This window comes from Camelina sativa, chromosome 19, assembly GCF_030686135.1.
Source record: "Camelina sativa cultivar CO46 ecotype springtype chromosome 19, ASM3068613v1".
NCBI classification, from domain to species: Eukaryota; Viridiplantae; Streptophyta; class Magnoliopsida; order Brassicales; family Brassicaceae; genus Camelina; species Camelina sativa.
Genome location: NC_141898.1, coordinates 10,559,018 through 10,577,530, shown reverse-complemented (window position 1 = coordinate 10,577,530; position 18,513 = coordinate 10,559,018). Strand labels below are relative to the sequence as shown.

The window sequence follows — 18,513 nt, the reverse complement described above, 5'->3', positions numbered from 1 at the left end:
GCAGAGTTTCTTCTCCATTTTCATAAAGAACATTGTTTTAAGCTTGTTTTATGTTTTGTTTCTCTGAATTAGAGCCATGGTTCATTTGCAGTAAAGAAAGGTTAGGTCATAGTTAACACAAGAGACAACCGAAGAATAATCCATAAATTGTCTTACGCATGAACCGTGTTTTTTCATTATTAGGATCGGCGAGTCTCAAACTTTCTTCGTTGTAGATAACAAAGAAAAAGATTTGTGCAGAAAAGGGTTTTTACATTCCTTATCCAACTTTCAAAAAGATTTGTGCAGAAAAAGAATCTGTATATTGTAGCATTTTTCCTTGTCAAGAAACTTAGTAACATTAGAAGACTTGATATAAATGCAAAGGGAAACGCATAATAAGTATAACAACTTTGCGTGAGGAATTTTAGAATGTATTAAAAACAAGAAACATTTGCATTCGTTACCAAACCCTATATACAGTATATTATTATAAGCATGTAAGCGTACCAATACTCTCAAACCATCTATCCATCATAATTTCATATATCTTCTTTGTTCCGTTTTAGCCATGGATTCTTGCAAGTCAACCCAGCAATATGCTCCTCATCTTCTCCTTTGCCTTTTTGCAGAATTTTGGAATGAGGAAGACGAGTTTCGCTGGATACAATTCAGAGAATTACCAATTCGTTTGCCTATTTTGTCCGATCCCCAATACGAATCTTGTCACATCCGTCCCTTAGATTGGTGCAACAATATAGAGGGTACATACGACAATATTTCATGCTGGATTTGCGAAAATCCGATAGTCTGTAGCCCATTTTATTCATGCAAACTATGTTCTATTGGCTTCCACAAAGAGTGTATCGAGCCGATATCAAAGCATCCATACCATCCTAAACACTCTCTTCGGGTGGTTCAACGTATTCATGGTTTTTACTCACGTAAGACATGGTTATGTTGTTTAAATTATAGTTTTCGGCAATATGTTTGCTCTATATGCGACTCTACTATATGTGACGACTGCGCGACAAAGCCACCACTCCTTGTAATAGATAATCCAAAAAGGCATCAACATAGGCTCTTCTACTTTCCTAGGAAAGCATCATCGATTTGTGACGTTTGTACCTCAAGTAATCATAGATCTTTGATGTATTCATGTCTTCAGTGTGATTTTCTAACCCACAAAGATTGTGTCCTCGACATGCCAAGTATCATAAGCATATCGCGTCATAAACACCGCCTCTCTTTCAATATTTTGCTTACTCCTGAAAAATGGTTTTGTGGAGTGTGTCGTAGAAAGATAGACACAAATTATGGAAGATATACATGCGTAAAGGGTTGTAGTTTTGGGGTTCATTCTAGATGTGCAACACGAAAAGATGTATGGGATGGAAAAGAACTTGAGGGAAAACCAGAAGATGCATTTGAAGATATTAAGTCATTCGACGAGGTAAGTGATGGAATTATTCAACATTTCAGTCATCAAAATCATCATATGAGACTCGACGATGAGACCAATAGAGAATTTGACGAGAACAAACGTTGTCAGGCATGCACACTTCCTATATGTGATGATATTATTTACAATTGCATGCAATGTGATTTTATTCTCCATCAAGACTGTGCATATCTTCCTCGGAAGAGACATCATTTGACTCATCCTCATCCCCTTAGTCTACAAGTAGATCATCAAGGTGATTCATTCAAATGTATAGCTTGTAATCGTTATGGCAATGGGTTCGCATACGTGTGTTCTAAAAGGGATTGTGATTCTAAGGCGTTCACAACTGAACTGAATTGTGTTTATAAGTTAGATGTATGTTGTGCTTCTATAGTTGTGCCATTGGATCATCCGTGTCATCCACATCCCCTATTTCTTACATTTAAACCCCTATCTCTAGAAGTCTGCTCGATTTGCCAAAGACTTCGAGGGCATCGTCTTAACTGTGAAGAATGTGGTTTTATTTTGTGTTTTAGATATGCCACTTTTCCCAATAAGTTTAGGTACAAACATGATGAACATTTTCTCACTTTTTTTTCATGACAAAGACGCTAGTCACAACAAAAATTGTATCGTATAGTTACGAAAATTTGTGTAGGTATAACGCGTTTTACTTAGCTAAATAAAATTTGTTACAGTTTTGAGACAAAAATGATTTGTAATTATTTGGTCGTCGCAAAATTTCTCTTCATAACAAATTGTCGCAAATTGCCACAAATTAGATACAAATTAATATGTCGCAAATTGCTACTAATTGTTATATATATATATATATATATATATATATATATAGCTATTTGTTACAAATTGCAACAGAAATATGAGTAACACCTAGCTTCAAAAAGCCACAAAATTCCGTCGATATGTTTGTGGCTTAATAGTAACAATGGTAAGGATCAATTTTTGGATAATTTGACAAATTAAACAAAAAATACCAAAATTTTATTATATTTATATACAACAATAATACAAAATATCATTACAAAGTAAAAAGGTAATACTAGAAGTTCAAACCTTCGAGAAAAGTAAAGAATATCTAAAAGTAACAATTCGTAAGGAGTAGTGTTGAAGCAGACACATTTTTGTCATGATACAACTTTGGAACTAATTTGCTCGGTAGAAAAAAAAGTTGGAGTACAACGGACAATATTTTCCTCATAACAAACACTCCTTTCTTCTCTGACCCGATCAACCAATGTCATGGCAGCAATTTTCCGTGGTTGTGTACAAACAATCGACTCACCGGCATCAACTCTAGAATCAGCAAGGAACTGAACCAACTGAGTGCTCTTCCCTGAGCCAGTTTCTCCAATTAATATTGTTATCTGCAAACACCATGATACGATTCACCAAGCTTATTTCACGAAGCAGAGAAAGTTGCCATCTCAGCAGGAATTAGCCGTTGGAGGAGCTGACGTGGCCGCGAGTGGAACTCAAATCGAAGACTCTGAATGAAGGGGAGGCTTTGCTGTTAAGCTTTTGGGAATTTGAATAAATAGAGGAGGATGAACTCGAGACTTTTTATGTTGTTTGTTATTCTGGTTTTAGCCTAGCGATGTGCTGGAAGAGATCTATGTTGATCTATTTGTAATCTCGTTGCTCATACTCTTGTGTAGCGATTCCTATTTCGGATTTGTGAGTTACAATCTCTGTGATTCATAAGTTCAATCTAATTGCATATCGTATTCTGTTTGAGAGAGTTCTTAAATCTATCATTGGTGCGGTGAGCGTGGATCGAACACGCGACCTTCAGATTGGGAAACTTCCGATTTACGCTGAATCTTCTCACCAGGCTCAGCAGGTTTCGTATTCTTCAGATCCCTATGTTCGCGAGAATCATGATCACTTACCGTTAGAGAATCGTTCGAGTTTGCTTCGTAAGATTGAGATGCTTGTGTTTAATGGTTCTCATGTGTATGATTGGTTGTCTAAAGTGGAACGATTCTTTCGTGTGGGTCGCTATTCGGATCATGATAAATTGGATCTGGTTGCTTTGAGTTTAGAGGGAGATGTATTGAAATGGTTTAATTGGGAGATGACTCGCCGTGAGTTTCATTCATGGGAAGAGTTCCGGCGTCGTTTGTTTTTACGCTTTGGTGTCGCTCAGGAAGACACTCCAGGAAATCGTCTTTTTGCTATCAAGCAAACAGGAGCGGTGTCTTCATATGTGACTGAATTTGAGGATTTATCTGCACAAGTTCTTGGTTTAGATGATTCGCACTTTGAGCAGATTTTCTATAATGGTTTGAAACCTGAGATGAAGGAGGTTCTGAAGATGAAGGAACTAGTTGGATTGGATAATCAGAAGGCTATTGTGTTGTGTATGGAAACTAGCTTGTTTTGTCAACTGATAAGTGACAAAGCTAGCAAGTCCTTGGTTACACAAAAACCGTTTACCTCAAAACCGGTGACTACGTATACTCAACCACGTCCCTTGTTGCTACAGAATGATGGAGGTCAAGGTGCGATACTTCCGGTTACCCCAAAACCTGTATTCCAACCGCGACAGAGGCACACTGCAGAGGAGCTCGATGCAATGCATAGCAAGGAAATCTGTTTTAAATGCAAAGGGAAGTATGTGCGAGGACACGTATGTCCTCTTAAAGAACTGCAGATTTTGACAGTAGTCGAAGGACTCGAACTAGAAGTGTTGGATGAGGAGTCTTGTGGCACAGAAGTGGAGCAGTTTAACCAAGAGGCAGTCTTATGTTGCTTATCTCTTAATTCATTCATTGGTCGTCACTCTCCTAGGACCATCAAGTTAGTCGGGTGGATTGGTAGGTCGCGAGTGGTGATTATGATTGATTCTGGTGCCTCACACAATTTTATCACCCCAACGGTAGCTGCTAATTTGCGTTTGAAGGTGTCAATGGATAGTAATATGGAAGTGTTGCTAGGCAATGGTGCCTCGGTTCATGGTTCTGGTATTTGTAAGGATGTACAATTCCAAATATCTGGTGTTCAATTCAAGACTGACTTTGTTTCCTTGGAGTTGGGTGGTGTAGATATTATTTTGGGTATGCAATGGTTGGAAACACTTGGTACTTGTGCTGTTGATTGGAAGAACCAGGAATGGTCTTTTGTCTATGATGGCAAGCCAGTGAAGTTTGTGGGAGACACGTCTTTACATGCTCCGCCACTATTGATTAAATCTTTTGCAGTATCTACTCAACCACGGGGTTTGGAAGGAGCCTGTCACATGTTAGCTTCCGCACCCTAGCTTAATGCGCCAAAGCAGATTCCAGCAGCGATAGCATCAGTGTTGGAACACTTTGCTCCTGTTTTTGCGTTACCAACATAATTACCTCCGTTGCGAGGTCAAGAACATGCGATTGTTTTAAAGCAAGGGGTACATTCCATTACGGTTCGCCATTATCGGTATCCCCATGCTGCAAAGGAATTTATGGAGAAAATGGTGGATGACATGCTGGTTGCGGGCATCATCCGTCTGAGTAGTAGTCCATTTTCAAGTCCTGTCTTGTTAGTAAAAAAGAAGGATTCTTCTTGGAGGTTCTGTGTTGATTACAGAGCTTTGAATCGGGCTACGATACTGGATAAGTATCCTATTCCTGTTATTGACCAACTCTTTGATGAACTTCATGTTGCTGTCATCTTTTCAAAGATTGATCTACGATCCGGTTATCACCAAATCAGGATGCGTGAAGAAGACATTGCTAAGACTGCATTTTGCACTCTAGAGGGTCATTATGAGTTTCTTGTGATGCCTTTTGGCCTTACTAATGCACCAACGACGTTTCAAGCTCTGATGAACAAGGTGTTCAAGCCGTTTCTCAGGAAATTTGTCTTGGTCTTTTTTGACGATATTTTGATCTATAGTGACAGTTTGGAGTCACATTTGGAGCATTTAACAGTGGTGTTGAAGGTGTTATTAGACAACCAACTGTTTGCTAATGCAAAGAAGTGTTCGTTTGGTGAAGCTCAGGTTGAATACCTCGGTCACATTATCTCTGCTGATGGTGTAGCCACGAATGCAGCTAAAACTGAGACTATGCTGAGTTGGCCAGTTCCGGCGAATATCAAACAGTTGCGTGGGTTTTTTGGGCTTGACTGGTTATTATAGGAAGTTTGTCAAAGGTTATGGAACCATTGCGAAGCCATTAACTGAATTACTGAAGAAGGATCAATTTGCTTGGTCAGAGGCGGCTCAATCTGCTTTTGATGCATTGAAACAAGCTATGGCTTCAGCACCTGTTTTAGGCCTACCTGCATTTGATAAGAAGTTTATTTTTGAGACTGATGCTTCGGGAACGAGAGTTGGTGCTGTCCTGCTTCAAGACAAAAGGCTGTTGGCTTACTTTAGTCACCGATTGACAGCTCGTGAGCAGCTCAAACCGGCGTATGAGCGGGAATTAATGGTTGTGGTAATTGTTGTACTTAAGTGGAAACACTACTTGATGGGGAATAAATGTGAAATCCACACGGACCAAAGGAGTTTGAAGTTTCCCTTGGAACAGACAGAAGTGAATCTCGAATATCAGAAATGGTTGACAAAGTTGTTGGGGTTCGATATTGATATTGTGTACAAACCGGGGGTGGAGAACAAGGCTGCGGATGGACTTTCTCGTATTCCTCACTCTACTTCCACCTTGTTATTGGCTATTACTGTTCCCTCAGCGATTCAAATGGTTGATCTTTACCGTGAAATTGATGCTGATGCTACTATTCAAGGTATCATTTCTCAACTTCGTAATGGTATGTTGTTAGGGACTCATTACCATGTGTTGGACGGTCGTTTGTGGTACAAAAAACTTTGGTAATTCCTAAAGGTTCCAGTTTGATTCCTGTTCTTTTACATGAGTATCATAATAGTAGTAGTGGCGGTCATGCGGCTGTGTTGAAAACTCTTAAGCGAGTACAAGAATCTTTTCAATGGGAAGGGATGCAGAAGGATATCCAGAAGTATGTTGCGGCTTGCTCTATTTGTCAGACTCATAAATATTCTATACTGTCTCCAGCGGTCATGTTGCAACCCTTACCTATCCCTAAAGCTGTTTGGGAGGATGTTTCTCTTGATTTTATTGAGGGCTTACCGACGTCGGGAGGTATCAATGTTATTTTGGTGGTGGTGGATAGGTTAAGTAAAGCAGCTCATTTTCTTGGACTTAAACACCCTTTTAAGGCGTTGGATGTGGCTAATAAGTTCATTGCAGAGATTGTACGTCTCCACGGGTTTCCAAGGACAATTGTGTCTGATCGTGATAGGACCTTTTTGGGAGAAGTGTGGCGTGATTTCTTTCGATTGTCAGGCACAAAGTTGAAGTTTAGCACGGCGTATCATCCACAAACTGATGGTCAGACAGAAGTACTTAATCGGTGTTTGGAGACTTACCTCCGCTGCTTTGCTTCGAGTCACCCTCGTACGTGGCAGCGTTATTTGGTTTGGGCTGAGTTCTCTTACAATACTTCATTTCACTCAGCGATTAAGACTTCTCCTTTTAAGGTGGTCTATGGCCGAGACCCCCCCCCCCCCCCGCAGTTGCTTAAGTTTGAATCGGGATCTACTGAGAATTGGGATTTGGAGGTTCAGCTGCGGGAACGTGACTTGATGTTATCTCACATTCAGCACAATTTGCAGCGGGCGCAGGACATTATGAAACACAATGCTGATAAGAAACGTCGTGATGTGGTGTTTGCTGTGGGTGATTGGGTTTATCTGAAGTTACATCCGTATAGACAGATGTCAGTGGTTCGTCGTACTCATCACAAGCTCGCGGCTAAGTATTTTGGTCCTTTTCGTGTGGTGGAACGTATTGGTATGGTGGCTTACCGTTTGAAGTTGCCTGATGGTTCGAAGATCCATGATGTTTTTCATGTTTCATAGATTAAGGCGGTGGTGGGTGATCATCGGCAAGTGCAGTTTGTTGCTCCGCCTGAGATTGTGGAAGAAGAGTTGTTGATTCCTGAAGCTATTATGGATGTTCGGTTTGATGAGGTGGGTCGTCGCGAGTTTTTGATTAAGTGGCAAGGTCATGACTCAACGAAACACTCTTGGATGCTTTCAAAGGAGTTTGTGTAGATGTTTCCTTCTTTCCAGCTTGAGGACAAGCTCGTTCTCCGGGGGGAAAGTATTGATACGATTCACAAAGTTTATTTCAGGAAGCAGAGGAAGTTGCCAGCTCAGCAGGAATTAGCCGTTGGAGGAGCTGACGTGGCCGCAAGTGGAACTCAAATCGAAGACTCTGAATGAAGGGGAGGCTTTGCTGTTAAGCTTTTGGGAATTTGAATAAATAGAGGAGGATGAACTCGAGACTTTTTATGTTGTTTGTTATTCTGGTTTTAGCCTAGCGATGTGCTGGAAGAGATCTATGTTGATCTATTTGTAATCTCGTTGCTCATACTCTTGTGTAGCGATTCCTATTTCGGATTTGTGAGTTACAATCTCTGTGATTCATAAGTTCAATCTAATTGCATATCGTATTCTGTTTGAGAGAGTTCTTAAATTTATCACACCATTAAAATTAATTATTACACACTCAAACACAGATTCATTTAAATACAAAGAAAACTGAAACTTAGCAGAAAACATGAACTACTACTAGACAAGACACCATCATAATAACTCAGATCACTGTGAAATGATAACATATATACAAGTTAGGTTATAAGAGACAAAAGATGAAGACAAATCTTTTTCCAGTTGCAAAGGGTTATATATGAAAAGAAGGAAAATATATAACCTGAGTATCAAATATATCAGAGTCACGAGTGGTCTGATACTGATCAGATCCCTCATTCAAGTCAAGTTCTTCCATACGGGTAGAACAAGCTTCCAGCGACTGCTGAGAGGCCAACCTGCATAAGAGCAGCAACAACCATTACCATCGACAATAAAAGCTATCTACTATACACATGGCATCAATGATAAAAAGAAAATGAATTAATATGTTGATGTCGACGGACCCATGGCAGTGGTAGTCTTTTTCTTTCTAGGATTATAAATAAGAGTCAACTTCGGCTCTGGCTGTTATAAATTATATAAAGATGTTCTAGTTAAGAAACAAATCAATCAATAATTAAAAATAAAATAAAATTAAAAACCCCTAGCGATAACAGAAAATTAATTCTCAATTCCGATTTGCAAAGGTAGACTATATGTATATGAGAAGGAAGAAGTCAATCACCCTATTCAGCACAGACTGAAGCCAGTCCTGATCGAGAGAATCCATCCAGGCCTGAACCAACTGAGTGCTCTCTTCCCTAAACCAGTTTCTCCAATTAATACTGTTATCTGCAAACACCATTAAAATGAATTATTACACACTCAAACACAGATTCATTTAAATACAGAGAAAACTGAAACTTAGCAGAAAACGGAAACTACTACTAGACAAGACACCATCATAATAACTCAGATCACTGAGGATCTGATTTCCTGTAATCAAGAGTCAAAGACTTTGAATCGCACATTTAGACACTAGAAGCTGATTCTCAAATGTTCCCAAGCTGTCAACGATAACTAGAAATGCATACGAATTTCAAAGATCACTGAAGTCAAATTTGAGAAATTTTAGAGATACATGTTCACCATGAATCCGCTTCTAGTGTCTAAATTTTAGAGATACCTGTTCAAAGATAACCATCCTTAATGTCGTAAAGCAAACAAGGTAGTCTAAAAGCACCAAAACCTAAACACAAGAGTAAAAAGAAACACAAACCATTGCAGCCATTCTTTTTAGTTGTCAAAATGTAACAGACATGAATAAGACCTGATTCCACCCTTTCATTTTGTTCTTTTGTAAACATCTCACCTAAATAAATCCCCCAAAAGAATAAGATACCCAGGCCAAAAGTTTCTAACTTTTAGAATGTGGTTTAACAAAAGGAAGAGGGGTCACACTTACTGTTGGAAGATTCGGCATCTAAAACGGGATTAAGAGCATTATCATAGTAAGGAACTTGACCACTTAATCCACAAAGATTGAAATCATCTTGAATATAATCTTCATCGACTTCACAGAAGAAATCATTGCCTCTCAAATTACAAAACCAAGAGATCCACGATGTATCATCACCTTCCGTTCCACTTAAGAACAATGCAATCAAAATCAAACTACCACAACAAAAGCCACATATATGAAAGAATGAAGGAAACGACAAACCATCGGGAAGCTGAGATTTAGCAGTGGAGGTAGATGTGAATGAAAAAGGATCTTTGTCTTTAGAAGTGAGAACCCTAGATATGGTGGAAGCTGAAGACTTCTCTAGTTTCTTATTGATACATCGTCGATTCGTTACCGATCAATAGCTCCACCAAGGATCTCCGATCTCGACAACCCACCACCACCACCACCTCCTCCTCCACTAGGGTTCCTTGTACATCATTTGATTCCTCCAGAACGACAACTCAAAATTTGGAGCTTTAGATTCTCAAAGTCTCAAACTTTGATAGATATAGGAGAGCGACGGAGAAATCGAGGGGTTTTTTCTTTTTTAATTTTAAGTTTATATAAGGAGAACATATTATTTTACAAATTATTTACTACAATTTGTGACGATTTCTCTTGTATGCACTAAGGTTACAACATATTTTGTCCTTAAATTTGTAGCAAATGTGATACAAATTTATCTCTGTATCTATTTGTCATTATCTAGCTACGTTTAGTAACTAATTTGCAACAACACTTATTATCTAATAATTTGTCACTAATTTGTAACTTTGTGTAGTTAATATTTGTTATTAACTTTTCCGTAGCAAAAAACCGTGGCAATATAATCAAATTTCTCTAGTGAGTGGTCAATATTGGTGTGATGTTTGTGAAAAAGAAGCAAATCTGAAGTCTGGGATTTGTATTTGCAACGACTGCAACTTCATAGTGCATATCAAATGTTTACTTGGAGAGGACTACATGTATATGATGCATGGTGGAAGAATCAAATGAAATGAAATAAATTATGATATTCTTCCCAATAATCGTTTTACTCGCAAGATTTGTTGTGAATGCCAAAATTGGTGTGAGGGGAAAATAGCCTTCAAAGTGGATACATAGTGTGTTATGACTATCTCTAGATCCCCTATATTAGTACTGTTAAAACTAAAAATTGTTCTTTGCCTACTTTATTTTCCCTTTCTTTGGTTTTTCTTTATAACAAATGTTTATTTGGGACATCCACACATATATGAAGTTTATAAGAATCATTGCAATTCTCATGTTGGACCGTAAGGTCCAAACAAACCTGGTAATAAATTAAAAATAAAAACTAAATGTAAATTTAATTTCATGTGGGAACATGTCTTTCTAATAGATTTTAACACGCGATTACACCATTAAGACAAATTATTTGTAACAAACAAAAAAAATACAATTTTAAATTGTACTGATGAAAGCTCCATGATACTCCTCGTCTTCGATACCTCTAGTTGAAAGGGCTTGTGAGTCGAAGCGGAGCTTGCCGTCAAGAAGTGTCCGAAGCCGTTGAAACAGAGCATCAGAGTGAAACAGAACATGTTTTCAGTGGAATAATCTACTTATTATTTTTTGAATGCAACTATCAGCTTCTCTAATTGATGTTAGTGTGAGGCTTTAAGCTTACCTCGACTGTGGACATGAAACCAAAAGCGAGTTTAGTGGCTCTTCCCCATTTTCATGAACTTATCAGTTAGAATACTTGCCAAATCTTAAGGGTCTTCTTTGTTTAGTTAAATTCTGAGGTATATTAGTCTATAATGGCCTTGTTTTTTTTATCGTGTTTTATGTTTTGTTTCTCTAAATTCGAACCATGGTTCATTTGATGTGAAGTAAGGTGTGTCATAATGAATACTTAATTAGACAACAGACAACCCAAGAATCCACAAATGATTGTCTCAAGCACGAAACAGAAGCTTTATATCATGGATAATAAAATTTTGGACAACGTTGAGGAAAAATATCAAACTTAAGGTGTGTTTGAGCGCATAACTGTCAAGAAACAAAGATAAAGTTGTGGTTAAGAAGAAGAAGAAGTAAATTGTCTAAAAGCGAACCAGAATCAAATGTGAACTCAGAAAGACTCGAATTCTAAGAACATTTCAGAGTAACAATCCCATGACTAACTAAACACAACTAAAATGGGAATCTGGGGAAGTTAGCTATATGGTTCTCATATAGCTAGCTGGAGTTTCTTCCAAGAGGGTTGTAGAGAAGGCTTTAAGTGTCAAATTCAATATTCATCATCCAGAAGTACTCCTAAGTGTTTGTATATTTAACAAACTCAAGATCCAACAATTTAAAAATCTAAAATAAAAGTTTGGACTAAACCATATAATAAGAAGAAGCATGTGGAGGAAGACGAGAGAGTAACGTAACGTAAAAAAACGAGAGAGATTTGAGAAGAAATCAAAAAGGATAACTCAGACGTAATCAGCCCACTAGGCCGTTTTTAAATATGGGCCCTATTTAGCTTTTTCAGAGCTTTTCCCTCCTCATACGGGAGATTACTACATACATAGTTAAAGTGTTTTGGAGGAAACTTGATAGTTGAGAAACATATTCGTTTTCTCATCAAGCAAGTCTTCTTTTTTTTGTTTTTTATTCTTGACCAGTAGAGTTGTATTGTACAAGACTAAATAATGTCACATTCTTTAGCCTTTTCCTAGTCGAGAAGTAACATATTAAAAAGTTAACAAAAATTGCAAAAGGGTGAGGATATTTTGAATGTATTACAAGCAAGCAAATTTTGCATTCGTTTCCAAACCATATATTTATGGGATGTGCAACACGAGAGGATGTATGGGATGGAAAAGAACTTGACCGACAACCAGAAGATCCATATGAAGACATCAAGTCGTTCAATGAGATAAGTGATGAAATCATACAACATCTCGGTTATCAAAATCATCATATGAAACTCGACAAAGAGACCAATAAAGCATTTGACGAGAACAAAAGTTTTCAAGCATGTACATTTACTATCTATGATGATATTATTTACAGTTGTCTACAATTTGAATTTATTCTCCATCAAGACTGTGCACAACTTCCTTAGGAAACAACACCTGACGCATCCTCATCCCCTTAGTTTACAAGTGGATTACAAAAACAGTTTGTTCAAATATAAAGCTTGTTATCGTGAAAGCAACAGTTTCAAGTACTTTTGTTTGGAAAGGAAGTGTAAGTATGGGTTAAACGTATGTTGCGCGTCTATACGTGAGCCATTGGATCATCAGTGTCATCCACATCCCTTGTTTTTCACAGCTAAACCACAAGCTAAACAAATATGTTCGATTTGCTAAGTACCTCAATGTTATCAACTAAACTGCGGAGAATGTGGTTTTGTTTTGTGTTTTAGGTGTGCTACTTTACCCAACAAATTGAGGTATAAGCACGACGAACATTTTCTCATTTTTGCTTACGATAAAGATGCAATCGGTCAGTATTGGTGTGATGTTTGTGAAAAAGAAGCATGTTCTAGATACGGAATTTATGTGTGCAATAATTGCAACGTCATACTGCATCATGAATGTATTCTTGGAAAAGATATGCATCTCATGCCTGGTGGAACATTCAAATATTGTGAAGAGAACGTCAATATTATTCTCAATAATCGTTTTACTCGTAATATATGCATGAGTTGCCATAATCGTTGTGAAGAAAAAACAGTATACAAGATATGTGCTAGAGAAATTATATTGTGCTCTTTTGGTTGTCTACAATATTATTGTTAGTATAATATTGTTCAATGTGTTCTTTTATTTATTCTTGTTTTTTTTTACTTCATAACAAATGTTTATTGAATCATATATGAACTATACATTTTACAAGGATTTTTTTTTTTCTAATTTCAAAACTATTTAAGGATGATTGAACCATATGTAATATTGTGTAACATCTTATTGCACTAGAGAGCTCCTAAGTCTCAATAGCCATAGTAATAAATGAAATGATGACAAGTCTTACTGTATAGAACAAATAATATATTGAGAGGCAAAACAGATCCAAATGTGATCTGGTGAACAAAGAATAATGGAGATAAAAATCAACAGTATTGTTATTTTTATTCCTAGTGAGATGGTACCACTAATTACTTAAGAAGTTTGGCCTTGTTGAAATCTGCGGAACAATAGCTCTTTTCTACTTCAACATTGCATGATGATTTTGCTTCCTGCTCATATGTTACTTCCATTAGAAATAGAACCCTTAAATCATGTACACCTCGTGGTCGTGGAGAGTGGAGAGTGGAGACTCCATACTCGACGAGGTAGAATCCAAGCCTATCCATCCATTTCATCTTTGTTGGTAGTGTTCTTCCATGAAAATTTTAAGATTATTTCAATTTACTCTAAATTGGCTCTCTCACAAAAATAGAAATTGACCCTTATTAAAACTCGTAACAGATAAAACTGTTAGAAAAGAACATGTTCATTAAAATGAGTTCAACCTAATTATTTATATTCTTTCTGTAGTCTATAATTTCTTTTTCCTCCCTTTTTTTTCATTCACAATTATATATTGAAATCAAGTTAAAATTTGAATCTATTTTTTTGTATAAATTTTTGTACATTTTAAATTTACATCAAATGTTTTGATGATTTTTCTGGAATATTGGTAGATCAAAAAAGTATAGACTAAAGTGAAACTTTTTGGCAAAAGTTATGACTTCTGAATAAACATATATTTCTAGATGTAAATAATCTGAAGTGAAATTAAAGTATAGTATTTTAATAGTTTTGATCCTGAGATTGGTAAAATACTGGACAAGTTAACTTAGATTAAACATAGTTTAAGCACTGCCCACAAAGTCCAAATCCACGTATATATCTTTATTGCAGAAACGGAAAATATCTTCTATATGTTATCAGTGTTAATATGGTTGACAATGTCTTCAGCAACATCTCGAAGAAGATCAGGGCTTGCATTTATATAATCTGATAGCGCCACACCCATATCATGTCCTAGAAAAGTTTTTAAAGGTTGTTATTAATTAGAGTTTCATTGATATACCAAAATTTTCTTCTTAATTATTGAGAGGAGATCAACGGATATAAGATAAAATTAACTGTCACTAGCTAGTAAAAATGAATTATCGAAAGGTTAAAGTATTAAGAGAAAAACTAACATGTCAGACAAAGTCTTCGTTTTCTCATCAAGCAAGACTTCTATTTTGCATCTTTGATCAATAAAGTTAATGTTTTTCAGCTTTTTAATAGAAACAGAATATGGAAAAGAACAACAAATAGAGTATACATACAGTAACCTTTTTCTTCCATAAAGTAACGTTAGAAACTTGATAGAAATGAGAAGGGAAACACATTTAAAGTAGAATATTGCGTAAGTAAGTATTCTCGGCTAGAAGTATTAGAATATATCACAAAGAACCAAATGTTTGTATTTGTTAGTACCAAAAAACTCTATATATATTATAAACATTAATTGTAGGGCATACCAGAATTCTCAAAGCATTTCTCCATTATAAATTTCATTTTCTTTTTGTTTCCTTTTCAACTATGGATTATGCGTCAAAACAGCTATATGCTTCTCCCCTTCCCTTTTGCCCTTTCGCACGATATACCAACAATGAAGAAGAGTTTCAATTGATACATTTCGGAGAGTCACCAATTCATTCTGATGCCGAATACGACAAGTCTTCACAATTATCCTCACCTCACTTTCGTCCATTAGATTGGTGCAACAAAATAGAGGATACATACGAAACCTTCTCATGCGGGATTTGCATGAATCCCATAATTGACACCCCATTTTATTCTTGCAAAAAAATGTCTTTACAAATTTTCATCATTACATGCCATTGGCTTTCACAAAGAGTGTATCAAGCCGATATCGAAGCACCCATATCATCCTAAACATTATCTTCGATTTGTTTATTATCCTGATTGGAGTGGTAATGATAAGCTATGCTTTTGTTCAAATTTTAGTGCTTCCGTTTACAGTTGCTCTTTATGCGATTTTACTATATGTCAACCTTGTTATAGAAATCCACCACTCCTTGCAATAGACTATCCAAAAAAGCATAATCATACCCTCTTCTACTTTCCTAGAAAAGGCTCATTGACTTGTGATGTTTGTGCGTTGAGTGATCACAGGTCTTTGATGTATTCATGTACTCAATGTGATTTTCTAACCCACATAGATTGTATCTACTTGCCACATGTCATAAAAATATCGCGTCATGAACACCGCCTCTCTTTCACTTCTTCACCTACTCCAGGAAAATGGTGGTGTAGAGTGTGTCGTGGAAAGGTAGACATAGATTATGGAAGGTATTCTTGCTTGAAGGGTTGCACCTATGGGGTTCATTCTAAATGTGCAATACGGAAAGATGTATGGGATGGAAAAGAACTTGAGGGAACACCAGAAGATGCATATGAAGAAGATGTTAAGTCGTTTAATGAGATAAGTGACGGAATCATACAACATTTCAGTCATCAAAACCATCATATGAGACTTAATGTGGTGACTGATAGAACATTTGACGAGAACAAATGTTGTCAAGCATGCACACTTCCTATATGTGATGATATTATTTACAATTGCATGCAATGTGATTTTGTCCTCCATCAAGAATGTGCACATCTTCCTCGTAAGAAACAACATGCGACACATCCCCATCCCCTTAGTTTACATGTGGATCATCAAGACGGTTGGTTCAAATGTGAAGCTTGTGATCGTAGAAACAATGGTTTTGGATACTTGTGTTGTGAAAGCGAATGTGATTTCATGTTAGACGTGTGTTGTGCTTCTATAAATGAGGCATTGGATAACCCGCATCATCCACACCCATTGTATCTTACATTTAACCCTGAAACTTTGCAATACTGTTGGATTTGCCAAAAATTGGGAGCCATGCGTCTAAATTGTGGAGAATGTACTTTTGTTTTGTGTTTTGGTTGCGCCACCTTGCCAACTAAATTGAGGTACAAACATGATCCACATTTTCTCATATTTGCTTATGATAAAGACGCAAGTGGTAAGTATGTGTGTGATGTTTGTGAAAAAGAAGCTGATCCAAAGAGTGGAATTTATACTTGCCATGAGTGCAACGCCACATTGCATATTCAATGTTTACTTGGAGTTAGAGAGGACATGTATATGATGCCTAGGGGAGAATTCATATTCCGTGAACTAGATGTTAACGTTCTTCCCAATAATCATCTTACTCGCAACATATGCAGGTGTTGCCACAATCGTTGTACGAATAAAGTAGTCTACAAATTATCTGATACAATAAAATTATGCTCTCTATTCTGTATATATGAATGGTGGCACAAAAAGAATTATTCTACTATATGATTTGGTTTAAAACTTGAACGTAACATTTATTTCCCTATTTTTAGTACGAATAAAGTTATTTCTATTCTTTTGTGTTCTTTTGCTTTCTCTTTATAAACGTACTTTACTAGACATTTTTCATTCATTTCCATATTCGTTGTCAAGAAATTAAAAACGACATCATTTTATGAAATACAATACTCGTTCAAATCTTTATTGACCCATTTTCTAAATTTTCACACATATTAAAATAGTTTTTTTGATAATAATTATAATCTTGTTTTATTGAAACTTACTTGAGTGTTTTTATAAGATAAAATATACTGATGTTCTAGAGCGATGCTCAAATCAAATCTTTTGATTATGGGTCAAACCCTTTGATGCAGCGCATCTTTATCCGTGGGCTTATGTTGTTTGCTTGCGTGGGCCGGAAGTAAACGACATATGGGGAGTTGAGTTTATCTTTCATTTTGTTTATGTTTTGTTTGGATATTAACATATCCTAAGGTTTGTTTTCGTTTGGATATTAACATATCCTTTGAGTCGGGATTTGGGTTTATCGTTTTGTTTTGGTCAAAAGCTATAAAAGCTTGGTCGAGTCTTTGTAGCAAGTCAGGTTGAAGAAGAATAAAAGAAAAGCCAAAAAGAGGCAATCTTAGGGCCTGTTTGGTTCAATTGCAGCGTTCGCGATTGCATTTGCGGAAACGGGTGGTTGTGATTTCAAGCGTTATTAAGCGTTTTGAATGACTGGTTTAGAGTTTTAAAATGGATGCGTTTGCGGGAGTTTACGACTGGTTGACCAGCGTGTGCAATAGCGGTTAAAACATAATAAATGTAATATATAATTATATAAATGTTTAAAAATACCAAAAAATTTATTAAATTTGATTTATAATTAAAATTCATTAAAAATACTAAAATAATTATTTAGAAAACAAATAAATTTCATATTGACATACTTATTATTTTATGCATTTGGCTTCTTACCAAAACTTTTAATCAAGTAATTTGATAAATAACAAAACATGTGTTTTAGATCGTAGATCTTCTTTTTTAAATCTCACACACTCAATAAGTTCCGTGGGACAGTATTTTCATCGGTAGTAATGATGAAACGAGAGGATAGAAGAGTCACTCGTGATTTGTTTTTATATTTTTCAAAAAATAATCTTATTATTTAAAATTTCTGATGAAATGTTATATTAATTTAGATTTTTTTGAACATATGTGCGATGTGCCATTAAATTTACATCAAGTTTTCTGGGTTATTGTTAATTGAAATCTTATTTTCTACAAATTGTTTATTTTTTTAATATTTTCAATCGTATTCATACTTCATATTCTATAATCCTTAATGAATAAAATAATTAGATAAAAGATATATAAAAAATATTTCATTATCATTGATTTGTTTCAAGTTAAAAAAAAAAAATCAATTGCAATCGGCTGCAACCGCATACGCTTGCGAGAAGCAGCTTTTGGAATTAAGTGGTTTGGAGCGATTATGAGCAATTTGGAGTGATTAGGAGCGGTTTGTATGATTGGTACCAATCGCTAGCAACCGCTACCACCTGCAAACGCTGCCTTTGCGGGTGATAGCGGAAGAACCAGTCAGGCCCTTAATTGCCCAAAAACGCTTGTGCCAACTGAGGACTCTCATCGTTCTGTCTCTGAGATCAACGTCCTTGATCCCATCGTTTCTTAGTTACTCTGTTTGGCTTCCGCCTCTGCATTACCCTTCTAAGACAAAATTCTAAAATTCGCGAGTAGATTGGAAATGATTAATTGTAATTTAAAGCGATAAGA

At 36.4% G+C, this 18,513-nt stretch overlaps 4 protein-coding genes and 1 pseudogene across 4 annotated transcripts; 4 read left to right on the top strand and 1 right to left on the bottom strand.

Annotated features, from left to right (window-relative positions):
- The first annotated feature begins 357 nt into the window (after positions 1–357).
- Positions 358–2,026, top strand: LOC147920394 (uncharacterized). Its single transcript, XM_087501055.1, has one exon. The coding sequence runs from the start codon at positions 551–553 to the stop codon at positions 2,024–2,026; it is 1,476 nt and encodes a 491-aa protein (XP_087357181.1). The 5' UTR covers positions 358–550.
- Positions 2,027–2,607: 581 nt separating this feature from the next.
- Positions 2,608–7,923, top strand: LOC147920393 (uncharacterized). Its single transcript, XM_087502674.1, has one exon. It carries the CDS (start codon positions 3,372–3,374, stop codon positions 4,701–4,703), a length of 1,332 nt encoding a protein of 443 aa, XP_087358800.1. The 5' UTR covers positions 2,608–3,371; the 3' UTR covers positions 4,704–7,923.
- A 16-nt stretch (positions 7,924–7,939) lies between these two features.
- Positions 7,940–9,742, bottom strand: LOC104767700 (casein kinase II subunit beta-3-like; the record flags this gene model as incomplete). The annotated part of the gene is made up of 5 exons (XM_019240614.2): positions 7,940–8,296; positions 8,405–8,465; positions 8,626–8,732; positions 9,160–9,252; positions 9,346–9,742. Coding segments are annotated over 5 exons (717 nt in total), but the record flags the coding sequence as incomplete, so codon positions are not given.
- Positions 9,743–12,184: 2,442 nt separating this feature from the next.
- Positions 12,185–13,145, top strand: LOC147920392 (uncharacterized; annotated as a pseudogene).
- Positions 13,146–14,853: 1,708 nt separating this feature from the next.
- LOC109130818 (uncharacterized) lies at positions 14,854–16,826 on the top strand. The gene has a single exon (XM_019240872.2). It carries the CDS (start codon positions 15,529–15,531, stop codon positions 16,726–16,728), a length of 1,200 nt encoding a protein of 399 aa, XP_019096417.2. The 5' UTR covers positions 14,854–15,528; the 3' UTR covers positions 16,729–16,826.
- Positions 16,827–18,513: the final 1,687 nt, after the last annotated feature.